The following is a 25194-nucleotide window of genomic DNA, read 5'->3' as shown; positions in this document are numbered from 1 at the left end:
TAGTTGTATATGTTGAAACGAATGTTGATTGGTGCTTGGCATTTCACTTCCCTGTACCTTTGAATTAGAATATTGGTTTTATACAATATGGTTGTGTTATTATTATTGGTTAGGTATTTATGGTTTTCTTTTGTGATTAAGAGATACTTTGTATGGCCTATTCCGTACATCGTGCTTGACATATAATAATCATGGAACTTTTAATGGGTTATTTCATCATTTAATAGATTAGCGGCAATGTTTTGCAGTGCTTGTACAGTTATTTTAGCAGTGGCTACAGTTTGTGCTGCTTTCACATAGATGTCTCTTCATTGGTACATAAGTTTATGTATGTGCAGCGATTGGAGAGTTTTATACCTATGGGAAGGTAGGTTCATTTATTACTCTGTCTATATTTTATTTTGTTTATTTCCAGATTTTAATATTTTTAGGTATATATGTTTAGTGTATTCTTTTTTATTGGTTTTGATTGTATTCTGCATTGATTTTTTACAGTATATGTATTACATCAGTCTTTTGACATATGGGAAATGCACATTCCATCTAAGTAAATAATGAATACACTGTTTTTAAATATTTATTATCTACTTCTGTTTATATGGGTATTGAAGTGATGACATATATCTAAACCCATTAATCTAGTGTTATTATTCATTCCTAATGGTCTTTAAGTATTTTGGCTGAGTTGCCCTTTAGGAAACATATCCTTTCTTACTGGACAGATGGTTCATGCTTTGCTCAGGAATAGGTTGGTTGTAGAACAGGCCAACCAATGTAGGTAATCTTTTACATGTAGTTGGTATAAACTTTTTTACTGGTTGAACAATCTATGCCATGATGTTATTTGGTCGTTGATATATGAGTAATACATGGTCCACCTCCTATCTCTGATTGGATTAGTAGTTTTTTGAGTCACAGAGATTGACAGTCTTTTGAGTAAAGCCATATATGTCTGTAATTCTCTTTATGTGTGAGTAGACATTGGAACAAGTGTTTTTATTGGTTGTATATTCTTCAGGAACAATTGATTGGTAGTTGATGAATATAAATGGTTTTAGTAGTTTGTTTGTTTAGATCTGAAGAAGGGCTATTTTAGTTCAAAAGTGCTCATCTGTTTTTATTACTTTTATTGTTACTATTAAAAACTTATATTCTCGACCTGGTGGATCCATGGAGTTTTGTTTCGCACTTTGTTGCTTTTACTCTACAGATTGGCATTCTTTGGTGGTCCGTATATTTCTTTGACTATAATATATATATATATATATATATATATATATATATATATATATATATATATAATGTATATAAAATTTTCTGATTATAGCTATATTATTCAGATGGAAATAAGAAGTTCTGGCAACAGATTGCAAATGGTTCTTCAGTGTCAGGCAATCATCCAAGACAAAGCCTTCATTAAACATCTAGACACAGATTCCATTTGGTTTCATCTGTTTGCAATCAATGGGAAAGTCAGATGAAGTTGTGACAGATGGATGGCTCCATATATCAGAAAAACTTTGGTCTTAGTTTTAAATCACATTTGGACATCAAATCAACATTTAAGTCAAATCAATACTCCAGCAGACTAATGGGAGAAGGACAGGCATAACTTAGCAGCAGCAGTATAAGAATGACACAGGATACCACTCCTAATCATGAACCATCCTAAGTGGTACATGTATGCCCTGAACAATAAAGCAGCCAAAACTTGAGGCACACTGCATTTTAGAGAGTAGAAACCAGAAGAATTTATACCTGCATTATCTTTTAGGGAATATCCAGAGAGGTTAAGTGGCAAAACTCTCAAGGACAGTACCCAATAACCTACAATGCAGCCTCAGCCATCCAATCAGAATTCCATGGTCAACAATGTCAAAAGACACAGAAAGAACAAGGACCAAGATGGAATATTTAAGTTGATCAGGTGGTCCTTCAGCACTCCGTGGGCAATCACTATACTAAGTTTAGATCTTAAAGTGGGTTGACAAAAGATCCAATAACATGCAAAAACATGAATGCAGCTGGACATAAATCACCTTCTCAATAATTTCTCAAAAAATGGAGATTCAAGACACGACAGTAATTCTCCAAAATGTTATCATCCAAAGATGGCTCCAAACATGGGCTTTTTGGAGGTAATCTAAGCTTCTTTTAATATAGATGGAAAATCCCAGTACACAAAGATAAGTAAACAATCTAAACAACAGTTCTAATGAATCTAAGCAAGAGTTAATCAATCTCAAAGGACCAAGATCCAAGGCACAAAAGGTTGGATGCATTGCTGAAACCACATTCATGAGCTCAGAGTCCACCTAATCAAACCCACAGACCATAAGTCAAGATAACCCATGATGTCCAATCAAAAAATTTGGGAGAAAGGACCATCATGTCATGGCAGTCTTGCCTGTAGAAAAGCATACAGCATCCTCATGTTTTACAGGGGAAATATACAGGCCAGACTGCACAGCCTGTCATTCACACACAAGTGCTCCCGAATGATCAGATGCATTAGAGACTTCTTTAAATCCAACTGAGACCTTTATTTGAGAGATCACTGCCTGATATAGAGCATAATGGTTATCAAGAACAAGACTATCCTTAAGAAGACATAACATACTCCATCTTCATTTCAGCCTTTGCCATAATCTAGTCATCATCTTCATCTTATGTTCAAACCATGGTGGACTTCATATTGTATCTATTGGATATACACTAACTGAGCTGATCTGTTCCAAAACACCAGCATCAGCATTGTCAGAAGCCAGTGGCAGTTTAACTGGACCCTACACACTGAACTCATCTGGGAACAGGTTTAGGATTGTGCTGGCAATGTCTGAGTTTATAGTGATTAAATCTCTTTACTTGATCAGCTCCACATTAAAAGGCTTTACTGGGGAAAGACTGAGCCTGAAGAGAACCAGGTAATAGTCCAACCAGGCGACAAACTCCACCAACAAATTCCTGAGTTCAAGAGTCAAGCTGGATAAGGATGAAGTCTTGTGACCATCAGTGGAAACTGCCTCAGTGAAGCTGACAACTCTAAAAGATTCATGACAGTCTCATAGGTCTAGAAACTCATGCAGGCATCAAAATCCAAACTCCTACTTGAACAGCCACCTGGAGGACTGATGAACTAGATCAGTCAGGAGATTTAAGATCTTGTACCGAAACACACCCAGGTAAGGTGGCAGATGGTTCACACTGAATATTAGGAAGTTCACTTTTGCACTCAGGGAATATTCAGGAGTGTTAGATTTCCCAACTTTTACCCGCTTTAATTCCAGATATGATGAATAGCAAAACTGCCTTAGTGTTACAAAAATTAGCAAGAGATATGTTGTAAAATTCTCTCAATAAAATCCTAGAAAACATCATAAACATATCCTGTAAATATAATTATTGTGACTTTCGTAATATACTACTGTACACACCTTAAGGTACCAATAAGTTTAATTAAAGGATCAGTAATTTAGAATCGGTGTTTAAGTCACACTGCATGTAAATAACCAAAAAACAACCTTGGTAATTATATTCAATTTTTTCTAGTTGTGAAAGTGTTCATCAGTTTTTAGTGTGCTTCATGGCATGAATACTTATTTGTTGATGAAAATGTAGACAGTGTAAAAGAGTTTGTTTTAACTTACTGTAAAGAAAGCTATATTTAGCAGATAGGCTTTGTCCCCTGGGGGACAATGTATATTTAACTTGTAGTTATTCTGTTATTTATCATTTCAGTAAGTTGGTTCATCAATCACTGTGTGTATATAATCTGAAAGACACACAGACACATACACACAACATGGGTGTACTTAAATACACCAAAACTCCAAATGTCAACAGCTGAAAATCAACCTTCCCAATATAAACAGGTTACTGAGCAAGCTCTGAGCATAACCCAGGAGCATGCAAACTTGAAACCAGTGTTTATTGCAGGGGTACAAGTCTCCCGGTGTCACCCTCACACCCCCTAAGTATATATAATAACTCTGAGATTGCAAATCACTGAAGAACTGGTAAATTCTTTAATATACCAATGTCAAGATCACACAATAGTAGGGATAAAGACAAAGTCCTGTAACCCACTAGGTGTGATCTTAAACAGACCACCAACAGTACTAGAAACCAAAACCAGTATAAATTAATCTAAAGGAAAGATTCACGTGTACTACAAAAAAACACAGGAATGAAAGTGATTTATCATGAACACACACATCTATATTTTTAGCAGAGAAAGTGTGTAAGTGAATCTAAAAGAAAAAAGTTTAGTCTTCTAAACCAAAAGAAATACACAAAACAGAATACCTGCATAAATCAAATCCACTAAAGTTCCACATTATAAATGGTACATCTCTCAAGCTGTCTCTCTCTCTCTGTATTGATGTATATGTGTAACCTATATGTGTGTATGTCTATATACATATATATACATATATATATATATATATATATATATACACACACACACACATATAGGCACACACACACATATATATATATATATATATATATATATCTATATATGGGTTCCTATCAGCATTTCAAATGTTGAAAATTCCGAATTTAATTTAATCGAACTGAAATGTTCGAAATCTCAGAAGAGCGAACTGACGGAACATCGATTTCTTTCCCAGAGAAAGAAATTGGTGGGCCTTCATTGGAGTTTATTTCCTCCACTGTGGTACAGTCTTGGAGTTTGTATATTTAAGTAGGGGGGTGTGAGGGGCAAAGTCCTCCACTTCTGTCAGTGTTTAAAGTATTGAAAAAATTTTTTTTTTTTTGCACGGAACACCGATTTCTTTCTCTGGGAAAGAAATTGATGTTCCATCAGTTCACTCTTTTGAGATTTCGAACATTTCAGTTCGATTAAATTGCATTTGTCATTTTCAGCATTTGATATGCTGATATAGACCCTAGATATATATATATATATATGTATAAATATATATATCTATATATATATATATATATATATATATATATATAGAGAGAGAGAGAGAGAGAGACACCCAACCACACACATAGCTGTCTAACTATAGATAGATGGATATGACAGGGGATGAAAACTACTAACATGAAACATTGCCACCAATTGTGGGTAAAATCATATAATCACTGATGGAGTAAATTTTACAATGTCTAAAAAGTTTCACATCAGAAAGGCAATACCACCCAAATACAACAGAGTTCCAAATTAAACAAAAGAAAAAAAATTGCCTTCTCTCTTTCTGTATTTTAATGGCAAATTATTTATAGGTAAAGCATTCATACACTGGCCTACAGACCATTAAAGAGATAACATTTGTCTTCCTATGGCATATCTATAATCATTTTATGATACTGATGCTTTATGGTACTGATCTGAGGCTCCAATACAGGAGATAACTGTTTTTGTAGACTCACTCCATATCAGCCTTGTGGCTTTACTCGCTCCACTCAGGCTCACTTCATTCTCCTACCCTACCTGATTTACACTGAAAACCTTGAAACTGCATCAGTCGACTGGCATGTGGTCGACTTGCAGTTTTCAAATCGGCAGAATGTCGATCCAAAATGTATCGACTATACTACAGCAAATGGATAGTGCAATTCAAGCATTTGGGTTTGACACTGTGCAGGAAGATCACGGTTCAGTGTGGAACAGGGAAATAGCCCATTTCCTCACTGTAGTAAACTAACCTTAAAAGGGCTATCTTCTGTGACTTACTATACAGAGGCACAGTCAACTAATCTAAAAGGGTGGTGAAAGCCAAACACACTCTGGCTAGGCTTATAAATGCCCTAGGGCATATAGCCTAGTATCAACCTATGAACCTATAGTGCAATCTCTGAGTTGGTATATTTAATGTTAAGGGGATGAGGGGAGTGCAGGGGGTATAGCCCCCTGCAAAATAGTAGAATTAATGTACCATAGACTGTAGAGTTTAACAGTATGTTAATGTGCATAGCAGGAGGTGAGTGACGTCACCTCCTGCTATGTAGAATACATCGATCCATGGTTGTCGATGTATTCATTTTTCACTTTGGTTTACTTTTCAGCATTTCAGATTCAGCATTTTAGGTTGACATTCTAAACGGTCAGCCAAAGTGGATATGAAATTCCAATAGTAAACCACCCTAATCCCATTCCCACCCATCTCCACATCAATTACATGTATAATAACTGAACCACTCCCACTCAACAATAACATCCAATCATAACTAGACTAATTATCCTCATAGGGAATACTCCCTACTACTATCTACCTACCAACTCCAGATCCACCCAATCTCTTACCACCCTAACCCTAAGACAGAAAACTCCTGAGTTCCTTTAGTACTACTTTGCTCTCCTTTCTCTACCATATTTTTACACAATCACCTTCATAATATTTACTAGTCAAACTACATTAGATAAAGCCCATATGTACTAACTCCTAATTATACAAAATGTACCACTATATACCACTATTCTCTTACTACTCTCCCTAGACACACATCTAACCACCTGTCACTCATTTATAACCATACTCCAACCCTGTCATAAAATCACATCCCTTTTTCACATCATAAAAAGACACCAAGACCTTGAGATATCTGTCATTCCACATTCATCAACCAATTTAATCACACTATACCTGCCCACCATAGTACAACTGTCTCCCTTAGATACCATAAACTCATCACTGAACTTCTACATTGTTTTGTTACTATAGCTTCTAAGCTGTTAATAAGTTGAGACATCCATTGAACTTCAGGACCCCAAATTACCTCCCAATCAACAACCCCCCCCTCCTCAGTCCCAAAATACAATCAAAATTGTAAAGAATCTGACCTATTAATCCTCAACATAAACCTTAGAAGGATTATTAATAAGGTTCATGAACTCCATGCCATCCTTTCACTCTACTCACCAGATACCACCATCTTAAATGAAACCTGGCTTAAACCACATATTAAAAATGGGAGAGCTCCTCCTGGTTACAATATTCTCAGAGTAGATAGACAAGGAAAAAAGGAGGAGGTGTAGCCATAATGTTAAAAAATGATCTTATACTACAACCATTAAATCTAACTCTGCCATCAACTGACAATGTAGAAATACTAAACTAAGAACAAAATTCACTATGATAGTTGACATCTTAGGTACCAGATGAAGGCAGTAGTGAAAGGTCAGTTACTAAGAATAGCGATAATGGTTACAGAGAATGAAACATTTGAGAAAGAATGTGATTATGTGATTTCTTTATTTAGAAATTGGGGTTATCCCATGGAATTTGTAAATGAAATTAGAAATGAGGTTGTGTTAAAAAGAAAAAATGGGCTATATAAACCCTTGTTGGGTAATATGATGAACAATTTAGATGGTAATAGGAATAATGATGAGGTGGGGACAAGGGTTGGTAATTTAAGTAAATCCAGGCATGTCAGACTGTTTGTCACCACCATTTCCCTAGATAGTTATGACATCATTAGAATATTGGAAATAAATTGGGTGATTTTTCATGTAGTAAGGCAGTTAATGAAAAAGTGGGTGAAAAACCAATAAGTGTCTTTAGGAAGGGTAGATGTATTAAACAGTTGTTAGAAAAGACCAAAATCAAAAATAGTAAATAATGGGCAGTCCAAGGGTGTTTTCAAGTGTGGTGGATGCTCCCAGTGCCCCTATTTAATGAATTGGGAAAGTATTAATGGTAGAAATTATAAAGCATTAAAGCATTATTAATTGTGATACTAAAGATGTTGTATATATTGCTTGTTGTGAAAATTTTTTGGCATTTTATGGGGGAAAAACTGGTAGAAAGATAAAAAAGAGGACCTATGAGCATTTGACAGATGTTAAGATGGCTAAGAATACTAATGCCTTGTATAGGCATTTAGTTTTGTATCCCACTTATGTGTTTAAATTCTTTATTCTGGAACAAGTGCAAAGGGATGAAAGGGGCATTATTATGGAAGAGCACTTGAATAAATGTGAATTAAAGTGGCAATTATTGAAACACTATGAACCCACCAGGGCCTAATGACAGCCGTTTTATTTTATCTGTTTTAAGTTGTAGGAACTTGAAGTGCAATATGACTGTATTTATATAAATATGCATACATATAATATGTTAAACATATTTATTTATATACAAAGACTATATAAATAGTGGCTGTTTAAACTGTTATTTGACAATTGGAAGTGGAACATTTTGGTGCTGTTTTTTTAAAAAATGTTTAGGGATATTAATTGATTTTAATTGGATAATTAATAGGTAATTAATGTATTATAAAAGAGAACTGGTAGAGTTAGGTCTCATGAAGTCTTAGTGATAAAAATACTTAATGTTTATTATTTTTGTGAATAAAGTTTGTGATTCCATTTGGACAAGTTTCCTGCTCCTGCTGCTTCGGTGTTATTTATTTAATCTAGAAATACTACTGAGTAAACTCCAAAATAACCCAAACAAATACCTAGTCATAATAATCACCTATATCCTACCAAGAAAATATCTTACCTCCACAGAGCATATGATCCACTGAATACCAAAAACAATTTCTTAAGAAACTATTGTTATGGGTGATTTCATTACATACTGGTTCTCATGTAATTCTCAATCCCCCAGCAACCTTATCAACCTATAGGGCTTTGCAGAAGTTATCCATACCCCTACCAGAATAGACAAAAAAATCAAACACTTAAACTACCCTAGATGGGACACTGACCAATAAACCCTCCTTCTCTCAATACTTTGGCTGTCTTCCTGACAGCCTAAGTCATCATATACCAATGTATCTACTCAGAAGAAACATAAACCCACTCAAACACATCAAATATCAAAACCATAATAATGACAACTTTAACTCCTAAACCCTGATATTCACCATTAAACAATGCAACTGGACCCCCCTTAAGACCATTCCCCTAGATTCAGTGGTAGAATACTTCATCAAGACATTCCTTACGAATATTTATAATATCATCCCACCTAGAACAATATGCATCAAAGCTAATTATACCCTGTGGCTAACCAATGAACCAAGAACCCTCCTTAAACATAGAGAGAAAGACTGGGACCTATGACACAATAACAAATCTCAGCCTGACAACTTAGAATATCAAAAACTTAGAAACAAAGCTAAAAGCCAAATCAAACAAGACAAAAAAATTGCTATGCTAATATACAAGAGAAACACCAATGACATCCTCAAAAATTTTGGTCAGCTGTTAAAAAGATACTCAATACAAGACAAGCATCAATCCCAACTCCATCCATACCAAACAACCAAACCTCCATCGCTGAAAATTTTAACAAATATTTCACTGAAATATGCTCACCCTCATCAAAAAATAAATTCCCTAATCAAACAACTGCACCTATTACAGCCAACAATAATGTTATCATCTCCTTCCAAACCATTCCCACAAATACTATCCAAAAATTGCTTAGTAAACCAAAGCCAAGAATAATAGCAGTCGATAAACCTGCATCTGATTTTTTCAAAATATCAGCTCCAACAATGGCATATCCTTTTTCAATACTTATCAATCACTCCATCTCTGAACAATATATCTCCCAGATCTGGAAAATCTCACACATAATCCCCCTTCATAAAGGTGGCAGTTGAAGCATACTCTCAAATTATAGACCAAATGTCATCCTATCCCCACTATCTAAAATACTGCAAAGGTGCATCCACTCACAGATTCTCCAGTATCTCACAAATGATAGGCTTCTAACTAATTCTCAACACGGATTTAGTCCAAATCATAGCACTACTACTGCCTTCCTGAGGTTTTTCTAACCCCATTAATCAATACAGAAATGAAGGTAAAATAGTCTTATCACTCTTCAATGATATGTCCAACTTCTCATCCCAAGCTACTTACTGCCCTTAATAATGTAAATTGTAGCTCCTCTGCTATCACCTGGTTCCAAAGCTACCTAACAGGGTACCAGCAAGCAGAGAAATGGTCACAAGACCTCTCCCCCTACTCCCTGTCACACTAGGAGTCCCACAAGGATCCATACTTGGCCCCATGCTTTTTAGTATATTTACCAATAATCTTAGCTCAACCACATTTCTAGCCTCTACTGTCCAATATGCAGACAACCGACTCCACACTCATATGGGCTGCCCCTACCCTACAACAACTTCAAGATATTACACAAAAATCCTTCCGTGCAACTGAATCATGGCTCTCAAACTCTCAACTCATTCTTAAACCTAGCAAAACTAAGCTTATGATTTTTCACCCCACCAGAACCCCCCCCCCCCAATTTTTCCATCACAGCCTCGGATAACACTGCTATTTCACCAGATTGCCAAACAAAACTTTTAGGAGTAGTAATTGACAATAACATGAGATTCAGCCTACACATATCACAAACAGTCATGAAAGTGCACAAAAAATTGAGTACACTATATAGAAACAAAAAATTCCTAACCAGTAGTACCAGTATAGCTATTTTCAGAACCCACCTCCTATCTATACTCCTTTATACCTCTCTGCTGCTTATTAACCTCAAGAAATCAGACCTTGAAAAATTAGAAGTATGCTATAACAAAACTGCAAAATTTGCCACAGACTCACCCCAGAGATCACACCATTACCTAACTCTAAAACAATTGTCCTGGTTAGACTTGCCTCACCTACTGTCCTATAATCAACTGATAATGTCACACAAAATATTCCACCAACCTGAAAAATCACCATCTACCCAGAACTTAATAGTACCTTAATCTAATAACCACACACTCCGTTCCACCAATAAATCCTTACTAAAAGTAACTAGGGCTACGAATACTGCAGGAGAAACACTTTACAACAACCACATAGCAAAACTCTGGAACACTCTCCCAGACTTTATTACATCCACAACAAGCTTAACTCAGTTTAAAAAAAATTGCTTAAAGATCACCTAACCAACTCTTGGCTCTGTTCATGTAACACCCAGACTAGTCTTACAAGAAAAACAATAGTATCCCACTTCCATATATTGTTTATTTGAAACACAGCTAACTAGCCACAACATTGTAATACTTATGTTTTTCACTTACCTCTCAAAAACTACTAACACCCCAATACCTACATCTTTCAAAAGCTACTAACACCCCCCACCCGCTATCTTTCCTTCCAATAAATACAACTTTCCCTTCATCCTCAAAAAAAAAGTACTTGGTACACACAATTTTTGAACAATCAAACTGCAGAAATTGACTATTAGCTCATTCTCCTTGATGGTGTAAGTATTTTTAAGTGTGTTTTTCTCTTTATTGTTTTTCAGTATCTTAACTTTGTTACCTTATCTAGTAAATTAACATTGTATAACTTAATGCATATAAAAATTGTAACCATTCCATGTTATGATTAGTAAACTATATGTACTTCTCAATAAGTGGAGCTTTTGTCCCCAGACATCCACTGAAAATGGGTACCTACCCAGTTGGACTTTCCCAGTAAACAAATGTAAAATAATTAAATAAAATATTAACAAAGATTCTACTAGCACATTTTATCAGTTTGACAGTAGCTCATCAATTAATATTCATAGACACTGGATCATAAAAAACAAACAATTAATTATATTCATTTGTAAAATAAGATGTGATAACACACTCATAACATAAAGCTTTTGCAAAATATTTCCAGATTAATTCATTACTAAGACTATTTGGTTACAAAGTATCAAATTCTAATATAAAATAAACTTCCTTCCTCTGTTGTACTTTTTTTCACTTCATTAGCAGGCATATTAGAGGAATCCCAAAATCACACACTAAACTGAAAATCTTCTCCGTTACTAAAATCAATCAGCTTAAAATGTTGCTCTACTTGACTTATTAGTACACATTTCCTTCTGTAGTTTACATATACGACAAAACGAAAATTAAATTCCTCACTGACTGACATTTCAACAAATCAATAACTGCCAATGAATTACAGTCAAAATTAGATTTAAATCTGGAAGCTCTTACATATATTGATATTTATTTTCCCTGACAAAATATAAAAGCATTGAAATTTCTTTGCAAACACTCATTCTGGAAGTACTGAGCCCCCACTGTGGTTTTAATTGTAGCTGAGACTAGCCAGTATGATAAATCTTTGTACAAAGAAAAGCTGATATTTGTAGCAAAATCTGCTGAAGGACTTAACTGTTGTCAGTAAAACAGGTCAATGTTTCTCAATGTCTCTACCATTCTATGTATGAGGCACATAGTGTGTTACAAAATATATGATTTTCCTAAAAGTCTCTTGATTTAAAATGATAATCTGAGCTCTTTACATGGCTTGTGAATAATTCCTTTAATTTAAATATAGTTGTTGATTTCATTGCCAACTTGAAAAAAATCCCTAACTTCTACATATTCTTTCAGTTAATAAGTATTCTGCATATGGGAACATTTTTTAAGATAAAACAAACAAGAATGTTTAGTAAGAAAAGTATTTGGCATGGTCATTTTCATGAAAATAGTATCCTTTACTTCAGATACATTTAAATAATTCACTTTTGAAGAGTCAATTTGCATGGTAAAATTTCTAACTCCTTGTTATACTAACAAAATATAAAATGGGTACCATTTAATCTACTGAAAATAACTAGCCACTGCTTTTTGAAGGTAAAAATCATGAGTACAACTTTCTTTCTCATAACCTATAAAGAAGTTAATAAACATAGGGGTATACTTCACCGTGATATAGCTCTAAACCTTTCATCTCAAAATGAGAAACTCTAAAATTCTAAAATTCTAAAATGAGAAACTCTATTGCCCATAATGTGGCCAATGTGGTCAAATGGGTAAAATGTGGAGCACTCCCTAGCAACTTATGAACATCAGTTAGGAAGCTGAGAGGATAGTTAAATGTGTTGCTTTATACCTTTGAAAAGTTCTTTTGATGAGCTAACATGATTCAATATTTTTTACTGTTGACAGTTTTACAGTAAAGGGGTGATAGTCCTTTCTTCCAATGTGGGACTGTGAGGAACATGGATGTTTTAAGACACAGTTCCTCATAATGAGTTACTACTGAGATGTAGGTGTGTGCCCTGATGGTTGCTCCATGAAGCGGATAATAAAATTTGCCATTTAAATCAAAGTAATTAAGAGTTCAACTGCTGTTTAGCAACTGAAACAACCATGCAATATATTCATTACAAGGCAAAAATAGCTTACTTCCTTTAGCCCCTTATTATGATGGTAAAAAGAGAATATGTATTTAAGATTGCAAATTGAAATGATAGTCCTCAGCTAAAATTCTTAGTTTGCTAACTAATGAGAAATAGTCTTTAAAATCAGCATAAACTAAGTACACAGTTATATGATTATCAATGCAATAAACCCTCAACATTTTCAGACAAAGAATAAATATATAAAATAATATACCTCCATGGTGAAGAAGTGCTACAATTACAGGAAACTATAAACAGGGGTGTCCAGACATCCTTTATTACCAGTTTACCCAAGTCATCTGGTAGGAAACGAACTCTGCACCCTTACCTCAATCTTTAAGCTTAGGACCTAGAACTTTGCTTTTTAAGTTTATGGCAGTTTAATTCTATGACCATTAGAATGCATTTCCACTTGGGAAAGTGACAGTGGTGTAGTGAGAAAATTTATGAAATGCATTCCCTTTTATGTTATCTTAAAGCATACCCTACTAACCCAAACAACTGTCTGCACTAAACGTTCAGGACATGGATGTCAAGAACTTTACCTCATAAATTAACAAGTGAGTAAGCACAGAGCTTGTTAGTATAGGAGATAAATGTATTGATATCAAAAGGCTTACCCATATTGTCAACCTAAATAAATAAGTGTTCAGACAACAATGTCCAGTCCATATTTGAAGCAATAATCATTCATGTCAGAAAAAGATGAAAAAGATCATACTTTCAGTTATACCACATAACTTTTACTAATGATTGTTACTAAATAATTTTATTAAATAAATCTACAAGCACTGTAAAGAAGGTTTGACTAAGTCAATTGGTAGAAAGTTGACTTTATTGGACAACAAAAATAAAATAAAATAAAAAAATGCTTGTTGATTTATTTGATTCTTGGTTGTTGCGAGCACTGGTCCTGGTGTATTTTGTAAATAATTTTATTGTTTACTACACAGCGATGTGATATAATCTTTTGTTTTGTCTTCTCTACAGAAAATTCAACTGAAGAAGAAAAATCATTCAGCAAAATGGTTATGAGCTATTGGAGTAACTTTGCATACACTGGGTAAGGCCTTTTTGCTGCCAACGTTTATATCACCAATGGCACTTTATCAAAACAGTGACTTTTATGTAAAAATTATATCAGATGGAATGAATTAGAACTGCAATTTGGTACACTTAAGACTGTTAAATTTAGGCTTAATAGCGTTTATGACCCCATTTTTTTTTTCAAATTTAAAATGGCAATGTATTCTTCCTTACAGATGCCCTAATGGAAAAGGTCTCTTACACTGGCCAGCATTTGATTCCAGCGAGGAGTACATGCAGCTAAACATAAAACCAAGCATAGCAGCACACTTTAAGGAGAAAAGAGTGGCATTCTGGACAGAGGCATTCCCTGAAAAATAAAAGAAATGGCTGAAAGAATGACCATTCTGACTTGCAACATTTTTAAAATATCATTATGTATTTACTCCAAAACATATACTAAAAAACAAGACATGCAGAACCATGCAAATAAATTATGTCAGGACTTTTAGAATATCTCTCTTTATATAGCTTCATTGCCTTGTAGGTAAGGAAATATATTTTACATTCTGTAACAATGTATTTTTAGGAAAAAACTGACATTCAATAAAGACAGATAATGTAACACCACAAAACAGTGAATATTTGGTGTTACAAATTTATTAAAATATGAACTATTCTACTGAAAGATGTATGCTACTGGTACATGGAAAATGTTAGGTCACATGTTCTAGATACGTACAAGCTGTACTCCTACCTATTTTACACATAAGCACTAACTAATAAGGATTATTATCATGTAACTGAAGAGCTTCCCTCCCTCTGTTATAAATATGAACTTGTAACTTACAATTCATTTTCCAGTTGTAGTTGTGCACTAACAGGTCTTGCTCCAATCAATTAAAATACAGATTATTATAGTGAAAATATATGCTACCAAAATGTCAGATAGAAAATGTTCAGTCAAGTTTTCTAGATCAGCTGACTGTACACCATCTTCTCTTACATTGAAGTAGTTATGAGTTATTCTCCTCTATCTCATACATATTTTTTTATACATAAACCATAACTAATAAAGATTGTTATGACATAACTGAAGGACTTCCTTCTATAAATATGAAAATGTAACTTATAATTCATCTTCCAGTTGTAGTACTACTTCACCAATACATCCTGCTCCAATCAATGAATGACTCTACCAACTCCACTCCTCACAAACTCTTCCTTTACTTTAAATGATTATTTCATGCCTTTCTATTATCTCCATTTCTCAAGCAATCCTTCTCTTTTCTATCCTGACTCCAGTTCCTCTATAGTAGGAACTTTACTGTACAGGTAGCACTGCATTGACATGAATCTTTGGTATATAAAATACTTTTAGCTTGTCGGACAACAGAAGATTTTTAGCTTTTTCAAAAGTTGTATAACCAAATGTTGTGTAGTTGTCCAATTGCCTTCTGCACCTGGGTCAAGGCTGAAAATAGTCTGAGGACTAGCCCACCCACCCAGCAAAGAATATATAATAGGCAGTATGCTTTCTTAACTTATTATGTACAAAATGTGTCTCACACACTCACACACACACAGACAAACACACACGCATTTTATATATATATATATATATATATATATATATATATATATATAGAGAGAGAGAGAGAGAGAGAGAGAGATATCTATATAGATGGGTTTACTTCATAGGTTCATAGGTAGGTACTAGGCTATCTGCCCTAGGACATTTATAAGCCTAGCCAGAATTTGTTGGCTTTCGCCTCCCTTTTAGACTAGATGCCTGGGCCTCTTGTCCAGCAGGACCATAGAAATGATCCCACGAGTAAATTTACAATTTCCCATCCACTCATCAAGATTTCTCTTGAAGATGGTCAGCGAGGGGCTCTGCCTAACATGGACTGGGATTTTATTCCAGAGCGAGGGAAGCCTTTGGGATATGAATCTATCCCTCCAGCATGTCCTGTTAATTGTTGTTCTAAGGTTTAAATCCCTGGAGCATGTAGCTCTAATGGATTTGGTTTTCTTGAGGTGGAGCATGTCCAACAATTCCGGGTTAGACATGGCCTTGAACGTCAGGCAGAGATTGCCTCTGAGTAGGCGGTAAGCAACTGAGTAGAGCTGGAGTTTCTTTAGTCGAGCTGCATAGGGCATCTGTTTGAGGCCCACTATCCTCTTGGTGAGGTATTTTTGAGGTCCCTCCAGCTGTTGCAGGTGTCGGGTAAGGCACATCCCAAATGGGGCATTGTACTCAATTATGGGCCTGATGAGTGATGAGTAGAGGGGCACAATGACCTCGCTTGATCTAGATGTGAACCCTTTTGTGATTAGGTGAGCTATATAGAAGGTTTTTCTAACCACTTTGGCAATGTGATTGTCAAAGGAGAAGTTACTATCTACTTGGGTCCCCAGATCCCTAATTACTTCTTCTGTACTTAGTGGATTACCTCCTATGTGGTAGTTTGTGGGTACTTTATTTTTCCCAAAGGGGATGACTATGCATTTTTTGGCATTTAGCTTGAGGCCATGGTTTTGACACCAGGTATTAGTCTCCATAAGGCCCATCTGGAGGATGCTTGTGTCAGCTGGAGAGTCGATTATGGCTCCCAGCTTGCAATCATCTGCGAACTTAGTAAGCCACAGTCCTCCCATGTTTGCCTGTACCTCAGAGAAGTATATACCGAACAAGAGGGGTCCCAGGACTGAGCCCTGTGGGATGCCACTTGTAACCGGTTTAAAGTCGGACATGGCACTCACGACTGACCATGTGAGTTCTATCCTTGAGCCAGTTTGCAACCCATCTTGTGACATATGGGTTAATGTTTAAGCTGGTAAGCTTATTTATGATGCCAGAGTGGGGTATTGTGTCGAAGGCCTTTGTGAGGTCTAGGTAGGCTGTGTGGACTACCTTTCCCTCATCTATGGCTTTGGTAACTGTTTCGAAGAAGTCAACTAGGTTTAAGAGGCAAGATCTGCCTTTAACAAAGCCAAATTGGGTAGGGTCCAGTGTTTGGAGGTTCCCAATGTCTTTGTTTATGAGATCCATGATGATGCGCTCCATAGCCTTCAGAACACTGAATTACTGTAACACTGAACCACAAAACATCGAGACCATAACATCGAAAGTTCAGAACACTGAAAAGTTTGAACATTGAAATTACATAATGAAAATTTAAATCATTGACTCTTATATCATTGAAAGTGTTACATGGTTATGGTATCAAGTATTAATTTTGTGGTATCACTTTAAGAAGTTGTAGCATTTAGTAAACAAACATGGAGGATGGTACATTTTGCAGTTTAACAGAAATTGACAGGTTGTATAGTAAAAGTTTATCAGATAATGGTTAAGCATTGTTGAGTTTGAGTGATGGATTTATTAGTTTGAAAGAAGTCATGTTAGTGTTTTGGAAAGTGATGGTATAAGTGAGTATGGGAGTAAGCTTTTATTTTGGCAGTAAAAGCAGGTGTTGTCAGGAAAATACAGGTACATGTTTGAGATATTATTTGTATATTCTGTATGCAGATTGCAATATAGTGGAGAATGGGAAATGTACCTTTTCTCTACTGTAGTGAGATCTGGGAGTTGTTATATTTAATTTGCAGGGGGTATGGGGGGTGCAGGGGGGCTTGTCCCTTGCAGAAATGTTGAAACAAGTGTATTTGTCAATTTAGTTATGTTTGAGGTAGAGGGGGTATTACTAATGTGTGAACTGTAACATTCAATGTTATGGGATGTGATGATAAATTGACAGTGTTATGTGGTTTCATTGTCTTAAGTTTTCAGTGTTTTCAATGTTATGTCTCAATGTTTTTTGGTTCAATGTTATAGCAATTTAGTGTTTTGAAGTAGACCCATACATACATACACACACACATATATATATATATATATATATATATACACACACACACACACACACACACACACAGTTATCAACATAAAATATACATGCAACACGTCCAAAAGAAGAGAAACAAATTATTAACATTCATTGAGGCTTTTGACCATTAAATGCTGAGAAATAAGAGCAGCTATTAATGGACAAAGAAATAAAGAGCTGTGAGATCATGTCTCTCTGTTCACAAGTTACTGACAAAACCAGAATATTTTGTTACTTGTGGCAAAGACCACTAGCAAATTCAAGTGGATCACAGTATTATAGAAGACCACGCAAAATACTACACTGAAGGATGATTTAACAACCAAGATACACAAATGTGTTCAAAATGTTAAATATTTTTTTTTAGGCAAGTGCTGGCATAATTTTGCAACACTTCACCTCAGTGAAATCTGCTTTAACATTTATTGCTTTATCTTCACTAAGTTACTTAATGAAATGGGTGCTGTTTTATGAAAGCAAGATATACTTTGATGAAAGACATAAAGGAGAAGTGAGCCGGGGTGTATCCTAGAATTCACAAAGTATACCAACTGTACAAGGTTATAGGTCATGCAATGGAACCCATCAAGCATCATTCTTCTGAGCAACAGTGCTATTTTTGGCTGTGATATGTTAACATTTGTGTACCTCATACAAACTGGCTTGTATAACTGCATTTACCATTCATAATTAATACAGCTTTTCTCCAGACTGTAATAGTAATATGTTCTCCAATGCTCTATTATCCAATATATAAACATTTCACCAGTTATTCATAATTATGTGAAATAAAATAAAATATTCCTCTTGCCTAGGTTTGGATACTGCTTCTCACTGTGTAGTATCAGAAAATAGTTCATTGCAAAATAACCAATACCAGACTGTGATCATGTTTTCACTTTTTCCTGAAAAATAATGGAATGCCTCCTTTGTGCTGCAACATCCACATGCAAACATTGTACCATGTGTTTGTAATCCTGTGAAGTAAACATTTTTGTTGCCTATTTTTAGCTATTGCTCCTTACTGTGAGGTATCCGAAAACTGCATTTGCATGAGTCAATGCAAATTGCATGTTGCTTCCCTGTGATCACCTTTTTCATTTGACCCTTGTTAGGTATTGGTGAACAGATTATTCTATGTGAAAAGGTAATATGCATTTGCCCCTTTAAAACCTATTTTCATATATATTTTGTGCTGCAATTAGAATTAAGCTGAAACAAGCTAAATGACATAATTGAAAATGTAATGGGATGTCTTGTACCAGAACACTTTCTTCTAACTCATCATGGACTATTGCTAGTAATATGCTGGTTACAATGTGCATTAAATGAACATGGTGTATACTTACTAAGATAATGTAAAAGAGAATTAAAAAGAGCTAACACATAATAATTCTAGGTGCCTGGTAATACAAGAAACTTTGAACACTCCTTATGGAAATATGTTGATGAAGGCTAGCCATCGTATTTATATGTAGATTAATTTACAGCATATATATATATGGTTCCCATTCAGAAGCCTGAAACATCATAAGCCTGAAAATCAAAATCCTGAAACCAAAAGCCTGAAAATTCAGAATCCTGAAAACTCAAAATCCTGAAAGCCCAAAATCCTGAAACTCAAAATCCTGAAAACACAAAATAGACATACTGATGTCATTGTGGCTTTGCTATTGTTAGCCCTGTGGTGTTAGGTCATGCATTGGGGTCAGGTAAGTGTGCGTTGGTTTTATGTTAGGGTTAGGGGGTTTAAGTGAGTTAGGGTTAGGCGCAGGTTAGGCATGTATGCAATAGTGACAAATATTGGGGTTAGTGGCGGTTTAAGTGAGTTAGGGTTAGGGCGCGGGTCAGGTAAGTGTGCGATAGTGACGGACCTTAGGGTTAGGGTCAGGGTCAGTTGGTAGATATTAGTGTCTTTATAGTGACATATTAGCATTATTTGTGTTTTCAGGATTCTGAATTTTCAGGCTTTTGGTTTCAGGATTTTGATTTTCAGACTTATGATGTTTCAGGCTTCTGAATGGGAACCATGTATATATATATATATATATATATATATATTTTTTTTTTTCCTGCTTCTAGTAAAAGAATATATTATATTCTATCTGCTTACAGCTGGTAAAAGGATATAGTATGGAAATAGCTTTATAACAATAAATGCTGAACAGTACAAGTCTCAAAAGTATTTAGAGCACTCTTCGTAATACAGTCTCTCCCATTTTAACGTATGATCACACACAAACCTGATAACTGTAACTATATATACGTGGTTACAGGGCTGTTCTTCAAGCACAATTTCATAACTTATCACACTGTCATCATCTTATAATATAATAATATATACTAGCCTCTTGAAATACAACAATGACTTATTCCTTGAGAAAAAAAATCTACTTTTGTTTTAAAATTTAGCATTCACAGATTTAAACAGCAAACAATACAAGCTACTCAATAAAAGTCAACAGAAACAAGAATAATGAATTCTGAAGCTTGCTGCAAATATAAAGATACGTGTGATTTGTTTTGTTTTTAAAACTGCTTAATTATAGTAGCATTTCAATACCTAGTCTTTTTGAACAAAGTAAATCCAGCAACTGTGATATGGGAAGAATCCCAACCAGCAAGACAAACGGAAATCGCACACAGGAATTTCCAAAAATTTTGTTATTTAAAGGAAGGCAATGTCCTCTGCTTTAAATATTTTCTTTCTGTTAGTTTCTTCATTCATCTGTCGATCTCCATCTTTAAAAATCCATCCACAACAATGATAAATAATTCTGACTATTTTTGTCACTTAAGACATCTCAGCAGTGTACACTACCTGCTAGATGCATCTCTGGATCAGACAACCACAGTTATTGTCACACTTGTGATGTCATGATTACAGTGAAAAATAAGGGGTTTTCATATTCTTTTTCTTTTTGTTATTCCCGCCCTCATTCTGACATCACTGCTCCTACACATGAGCGGTGCCACCCACAACGTGATGTCAGCAATGTTTAGACTCAGTTTACATCCCCATTGTTTAAAAGTACATGAGTCATTGCAAGAACTTCTTTGGATCACTTCTGCTATACAATGAGAGTGTTTTTCTAATGTACCTCTGGCTTTGTGTAGTACCTCCCAGGCTATTCTGCGCTAATTAAATATACCAACTTCAAGATGACACTACATTGAGGAAAAGGTGAATTACAAATAGACAATGAATATGCATGCCTCCATCAGTATGAATATTACTTAAATTGACTAAAACTTCAATTGTTGGACAATGGGCAGGGTGTAGGTGAAACTTGCTACTGCACATGTTGTGAGGTACTACACTAATACTTAAGCCCAAGTTTTACCAGCGGGTACTTATACCATTTATTTAAGAAATTTTGCAGGTGATTTAAAATTAATGAAAAATAAAGTTTTAAACAGTGACAGTAAATTAAAGATTTTGCATTAAAAATAAGCAACAGCAGTGACTGCAGCAAATGTGCGTGTTAGTACGAGAATGAAACAGCGATCTCAAAGTAACTAAATAGATACAAAAGAGACAGAGGCAAAGTACTGTTACCTGGTAGAAAAGAAACTGATGCACTCCTGAACACTACTGCTGTCCTGCAGAACTTAAGAGGTACGGCTTTGCATTAGTGTAGTATCTCACAGGATGCATAGTAGGCAAGTCCCACCTAAACCCCACCCACGGTCCAACAATCTGTGGCATTTTAGTAAATTTAAGTAGTATTCATACCAATGGCGGCATGAATATTCATTGTTTATTCATAGTTTACCGTCTTCCTCAATGTAGTGTGATCTCGGAGTTGGTATATTTAATTACTGGGGGGTTTGGGGTGCAAGGGGGCTTGCCTCCCTGCAAAAATGAAGGAAAAGCTTTGGCCGGCTAAGAACTTGGTTATATTCAACTGGACGTATAAGAGAATTTAAGTACCTTTATCTGCACTTTTTTTTTAAAAAAAATACAGCATTTAATTTGATTTAAACTGTGTTGTAGAAAATTTAACTGAACTGGCAGTTTGAACTCTGCTCTTCAGTTAGTCCCACCCACCCTCCCTGTTTTGTTTTGGTGTTAATCTTAGTGGTCTTGAAGCTGCCCGCCCCTCTTGTAGATTTGTGTTTGGATACTCCTTCTGGGCCCATCTCATTTGCTCACTCAACTGAGTGCAGTGAGATCATATTCTGATTTCAGGCACTCCTACTGTGTACAAAGAGAGCATCTGGGAAACAGACAAAAAAAATTAAGCTTATTTCCTGCCTTTCCTGTTAAGTGGTATAGACTATTTGTAGGCTTCTGAGCCCCCAAGCCCTTCTGTGTTTGAGGGAAGCCTTCTAGCTTGTTTTTTTCTTAAAACTAGCCAGTTTTCTAGTTTCAGCACTCAAATCTGTTTCTTTGATCTCAGCACTTGTTCAGATTAAAAACATTTCATCTGCTTTTACTGTACTTGTGTTCTACATACTTCATTTTACTTTTGCAGCATCTTAAAAATACTAAATTGTATTTATTACTGCTTGGTGTAACTCATTCTAAGCCTTTTGGTTTAAACACTTGGGCTTCGGACCAGTTTTGCACTGAGAGGGTTTGTGGTCTGCACTGCAGTGGCAGAACAGGTAGCTTACATCCTTCTTAGTTGGGAACTGCTGATTGAGGGCTCAGTGTCTGTTATTCTAAAAGTGTATTAATGCTGATTTAAGCACTTGGGCTTTCAGGCCAGTTATTTTACATTAAGAGGGTTCGTGGTCTGCACTCTTGTGAGAGGAGAGGCTGGACTCTGCCCTTCTGAGCTGGGAATTTCTGGTTAAAGGCTTATAGTGCATGCATATCTGAACTGCTTCTTACTGAAGTTGGTGAGTCTTGTCTGCTGTGGCATAGACTGGATTTGGGCCTGCTGGATCTAGCTTTGTTTGTGTAACTTGAGCACTAATCCAGACATTCTCATATTCAATTGTATTTATTACTGCTTGGTTGTAACTTGATTAAAGTGTAGCTATCATTCTAAGTCTTTTGGATTAAGCACTTGGGCTTCAGACCAGTTGTTTTACATTAGGAAGGTTTGTGGCAAGCACTGTGGTGGCAGGACAGGTAGCTTTCATCCTTCTAAGTTGGGAACTGCTGATTGAGAGCCCAGTGTCCAAGTGTATTAGTTCTGGTTTAAGCACTTGAGCTTCAGGCCAGTTATTTTACATTAAGAAAGTTCGTGGTCTGCACTCTTGTGGGAGAAGAGGCTGGACTCTGCCCTTCTGAGCTGGGAATTTCTGGTTAAAGGTTTATACTGCCTGAATATTTGAACTGTATCTTACTGAAATTGATACACCTTGTTTGCTGTAGCATAGACTAGATCCAGGCCTGCTGAATCTAGCTTTGTTTATATGCTTGTTGTTTGTTTGCTTGTTATTTCCTTGGAACGCTAATTCCACCTAATACGCGGCTTCTCAGCGCTTCTGTGGATCACTAGTGATATCTGCATTGCTTACTGTACTTATTTCCTTGTTTCACTTGAAAGAAAGTTACTGTTTGTCGTTTTTGCATTTAGTTACTTGTAACACATTGCACTCAAGTTACCTGGCACTTGCTCACTAAAGCAATTATATAAGTCAGCACTAAAAATTAAAAGCACTACACCCTCACTCCCCACTGGCCCTTGTTTTCAAGTATTAAGGAATTCCCAATATTATTCTAGCATGTCCAAAGGCCAGTTGTTAATCTCCTCTCCGGTCCAGCTGGTGAATCTGGGAATCTTGAGGCAATGTTATAACTGCCTCATGTACACAGACAACCCTCTCCTCCTCCCACATAACACAAATACTTGCAAGAGATGCAGCTATTTAGCCAAACTGGAGGCTGAGCTCTCTCAACTCAAGACTAGCAAGACCAGATAGGAGGAGAAGGCAACTACACACACCACAAAACCAGCCTCACATAATGCTACCACACCACTGAATCAAACACATAAACACACAAAGACATACTCGGAGGCTCTGAGTAAAAATTTACCTAAACAGCAGAGGCCTCCAAAGCAGACACCCAAACAACTGCTACCTCAAGACACCCCACAAGCAACACATAAACCACAAAATCAGTGTGCAAAGCAGTCACAGCCCTTAAGGCCAAATACAACACCAAACATACTTGTCATAGGTGACTCCATAGTCAGACACACTGACGTCCCACTCACCAGGCTGAACAAGGAGAGGGTCACAGTAAGCTGCCTATTGGGCGCTAGAATCCGCCACGTAACACAAGCACTCGGGTCACTCCACGGCAAGTACAAATATGACACAGTCATTGTCCATGCTGGTGTGAACGACCTGAGATGCACCTCCCTGGACTACATGAAAAGAGACATAGAGGAGCTCTCTGATTATGTAGCCCAGGCAGGTATGACCCTGACCCTGAGCAGTATCCTTCCTTCACCAAGAATGATGCCACAATATAGAGACAAGATGATCAGCTTTAACAATTGGCTTAATGTCTGGTGTCATTCAAAGGGGATCCAGTGTCTGTCTGCCTGGGATGACATGCTTGACAAGCCACGCTGCTTCGCAAGGGACGGCTTGCACGAGTCACCCTCCTTGGGATTCCGGATATTGGCTAAAGCTCTTGCCACCCCCATAGTGCCTTTTTTAGGCAAGGCTCAAATTCTAAACCTACCACCCTAGAAAACAAAAATGGGAAGAAACTGAGGGTAATGCTGCTCAATGCCAGACGTCTAAATCTCAAAATGCACGCACTCGAGGCCCTTCTCAGTATGGAGAACATCGATGTCTGTGCTGTAACTGAAACCTGGTTCAAGGCTCCTGAGAGCACCCCGGCACTATTAGGTTTTACCTCATATCATGCGTTCGGCCCCAAAACCCGGACCACACCACAAAAGGAGGGGTGTATCCATATTCATAAAGGATACCCACACCTCCAGGTTGGTGGCAACGCATGAAGCTCGGAAACCATCCAGGTGCAACTAACCATAGGCAAAACTGCTCTACAAATTGTAGCATGCTACAGGCCACCCTCTCAAACTCAGGAACCCCACACAGCCTTCCTGAAGACACTGGAGGGTATAAATGTATCTCCAAACACCATCATATTGGGTGACTTCAACTACCTGAATATAGACTGGGAACATTACTCAAGCCCT

General features: G+C 36.3%; 1 protein-coding gene across 1 annotated transcript in view; it reads left to right on the top strand.

Annotated features, from left to right (window-relative positions):
- The window catches only part of LOC122810350 (carboxylesterase 5A-like), a 292554-nt gene extending 277296 nt beyond the window's left edge, over window positions 1-15258 (top strand). Inside the window, exons 12-13 of the mRNA XM_044081931.1 lie at window positions 14130-14202; window positions 14402-15258. Of these exons, the coding sequence (XP_043937866.1) occupies window positions 14130-14202; window positions 14402-14546 (218 nt within the window). The 3' untranslated portion in view covers window positions 14547-15258. The remainder of the gene's footprint in view (window positions 1-14129; window positions 14203-14401) is intronic.
- Window positions 15259-25194: the final 9936 nt, after the last annotated feature.

Source organism: Protopterus annectens, chromosome 8.part1 (assembly GCF_019279795.1).
Source record: "Protopterus annectens isolate FY-2018-M chromosome 8.part1, PAN1.0, whole genome shotgun sequence".
Classification (NCBI taxonomy): Eukaryota; Metazoa; Chordata; order Ceratodontiformes; family Protopteridae; genus Protopterus; species Protopterus annectens.
This window is presented reverse-complemented; position numbering and strand designations above follow the sequence as displayed.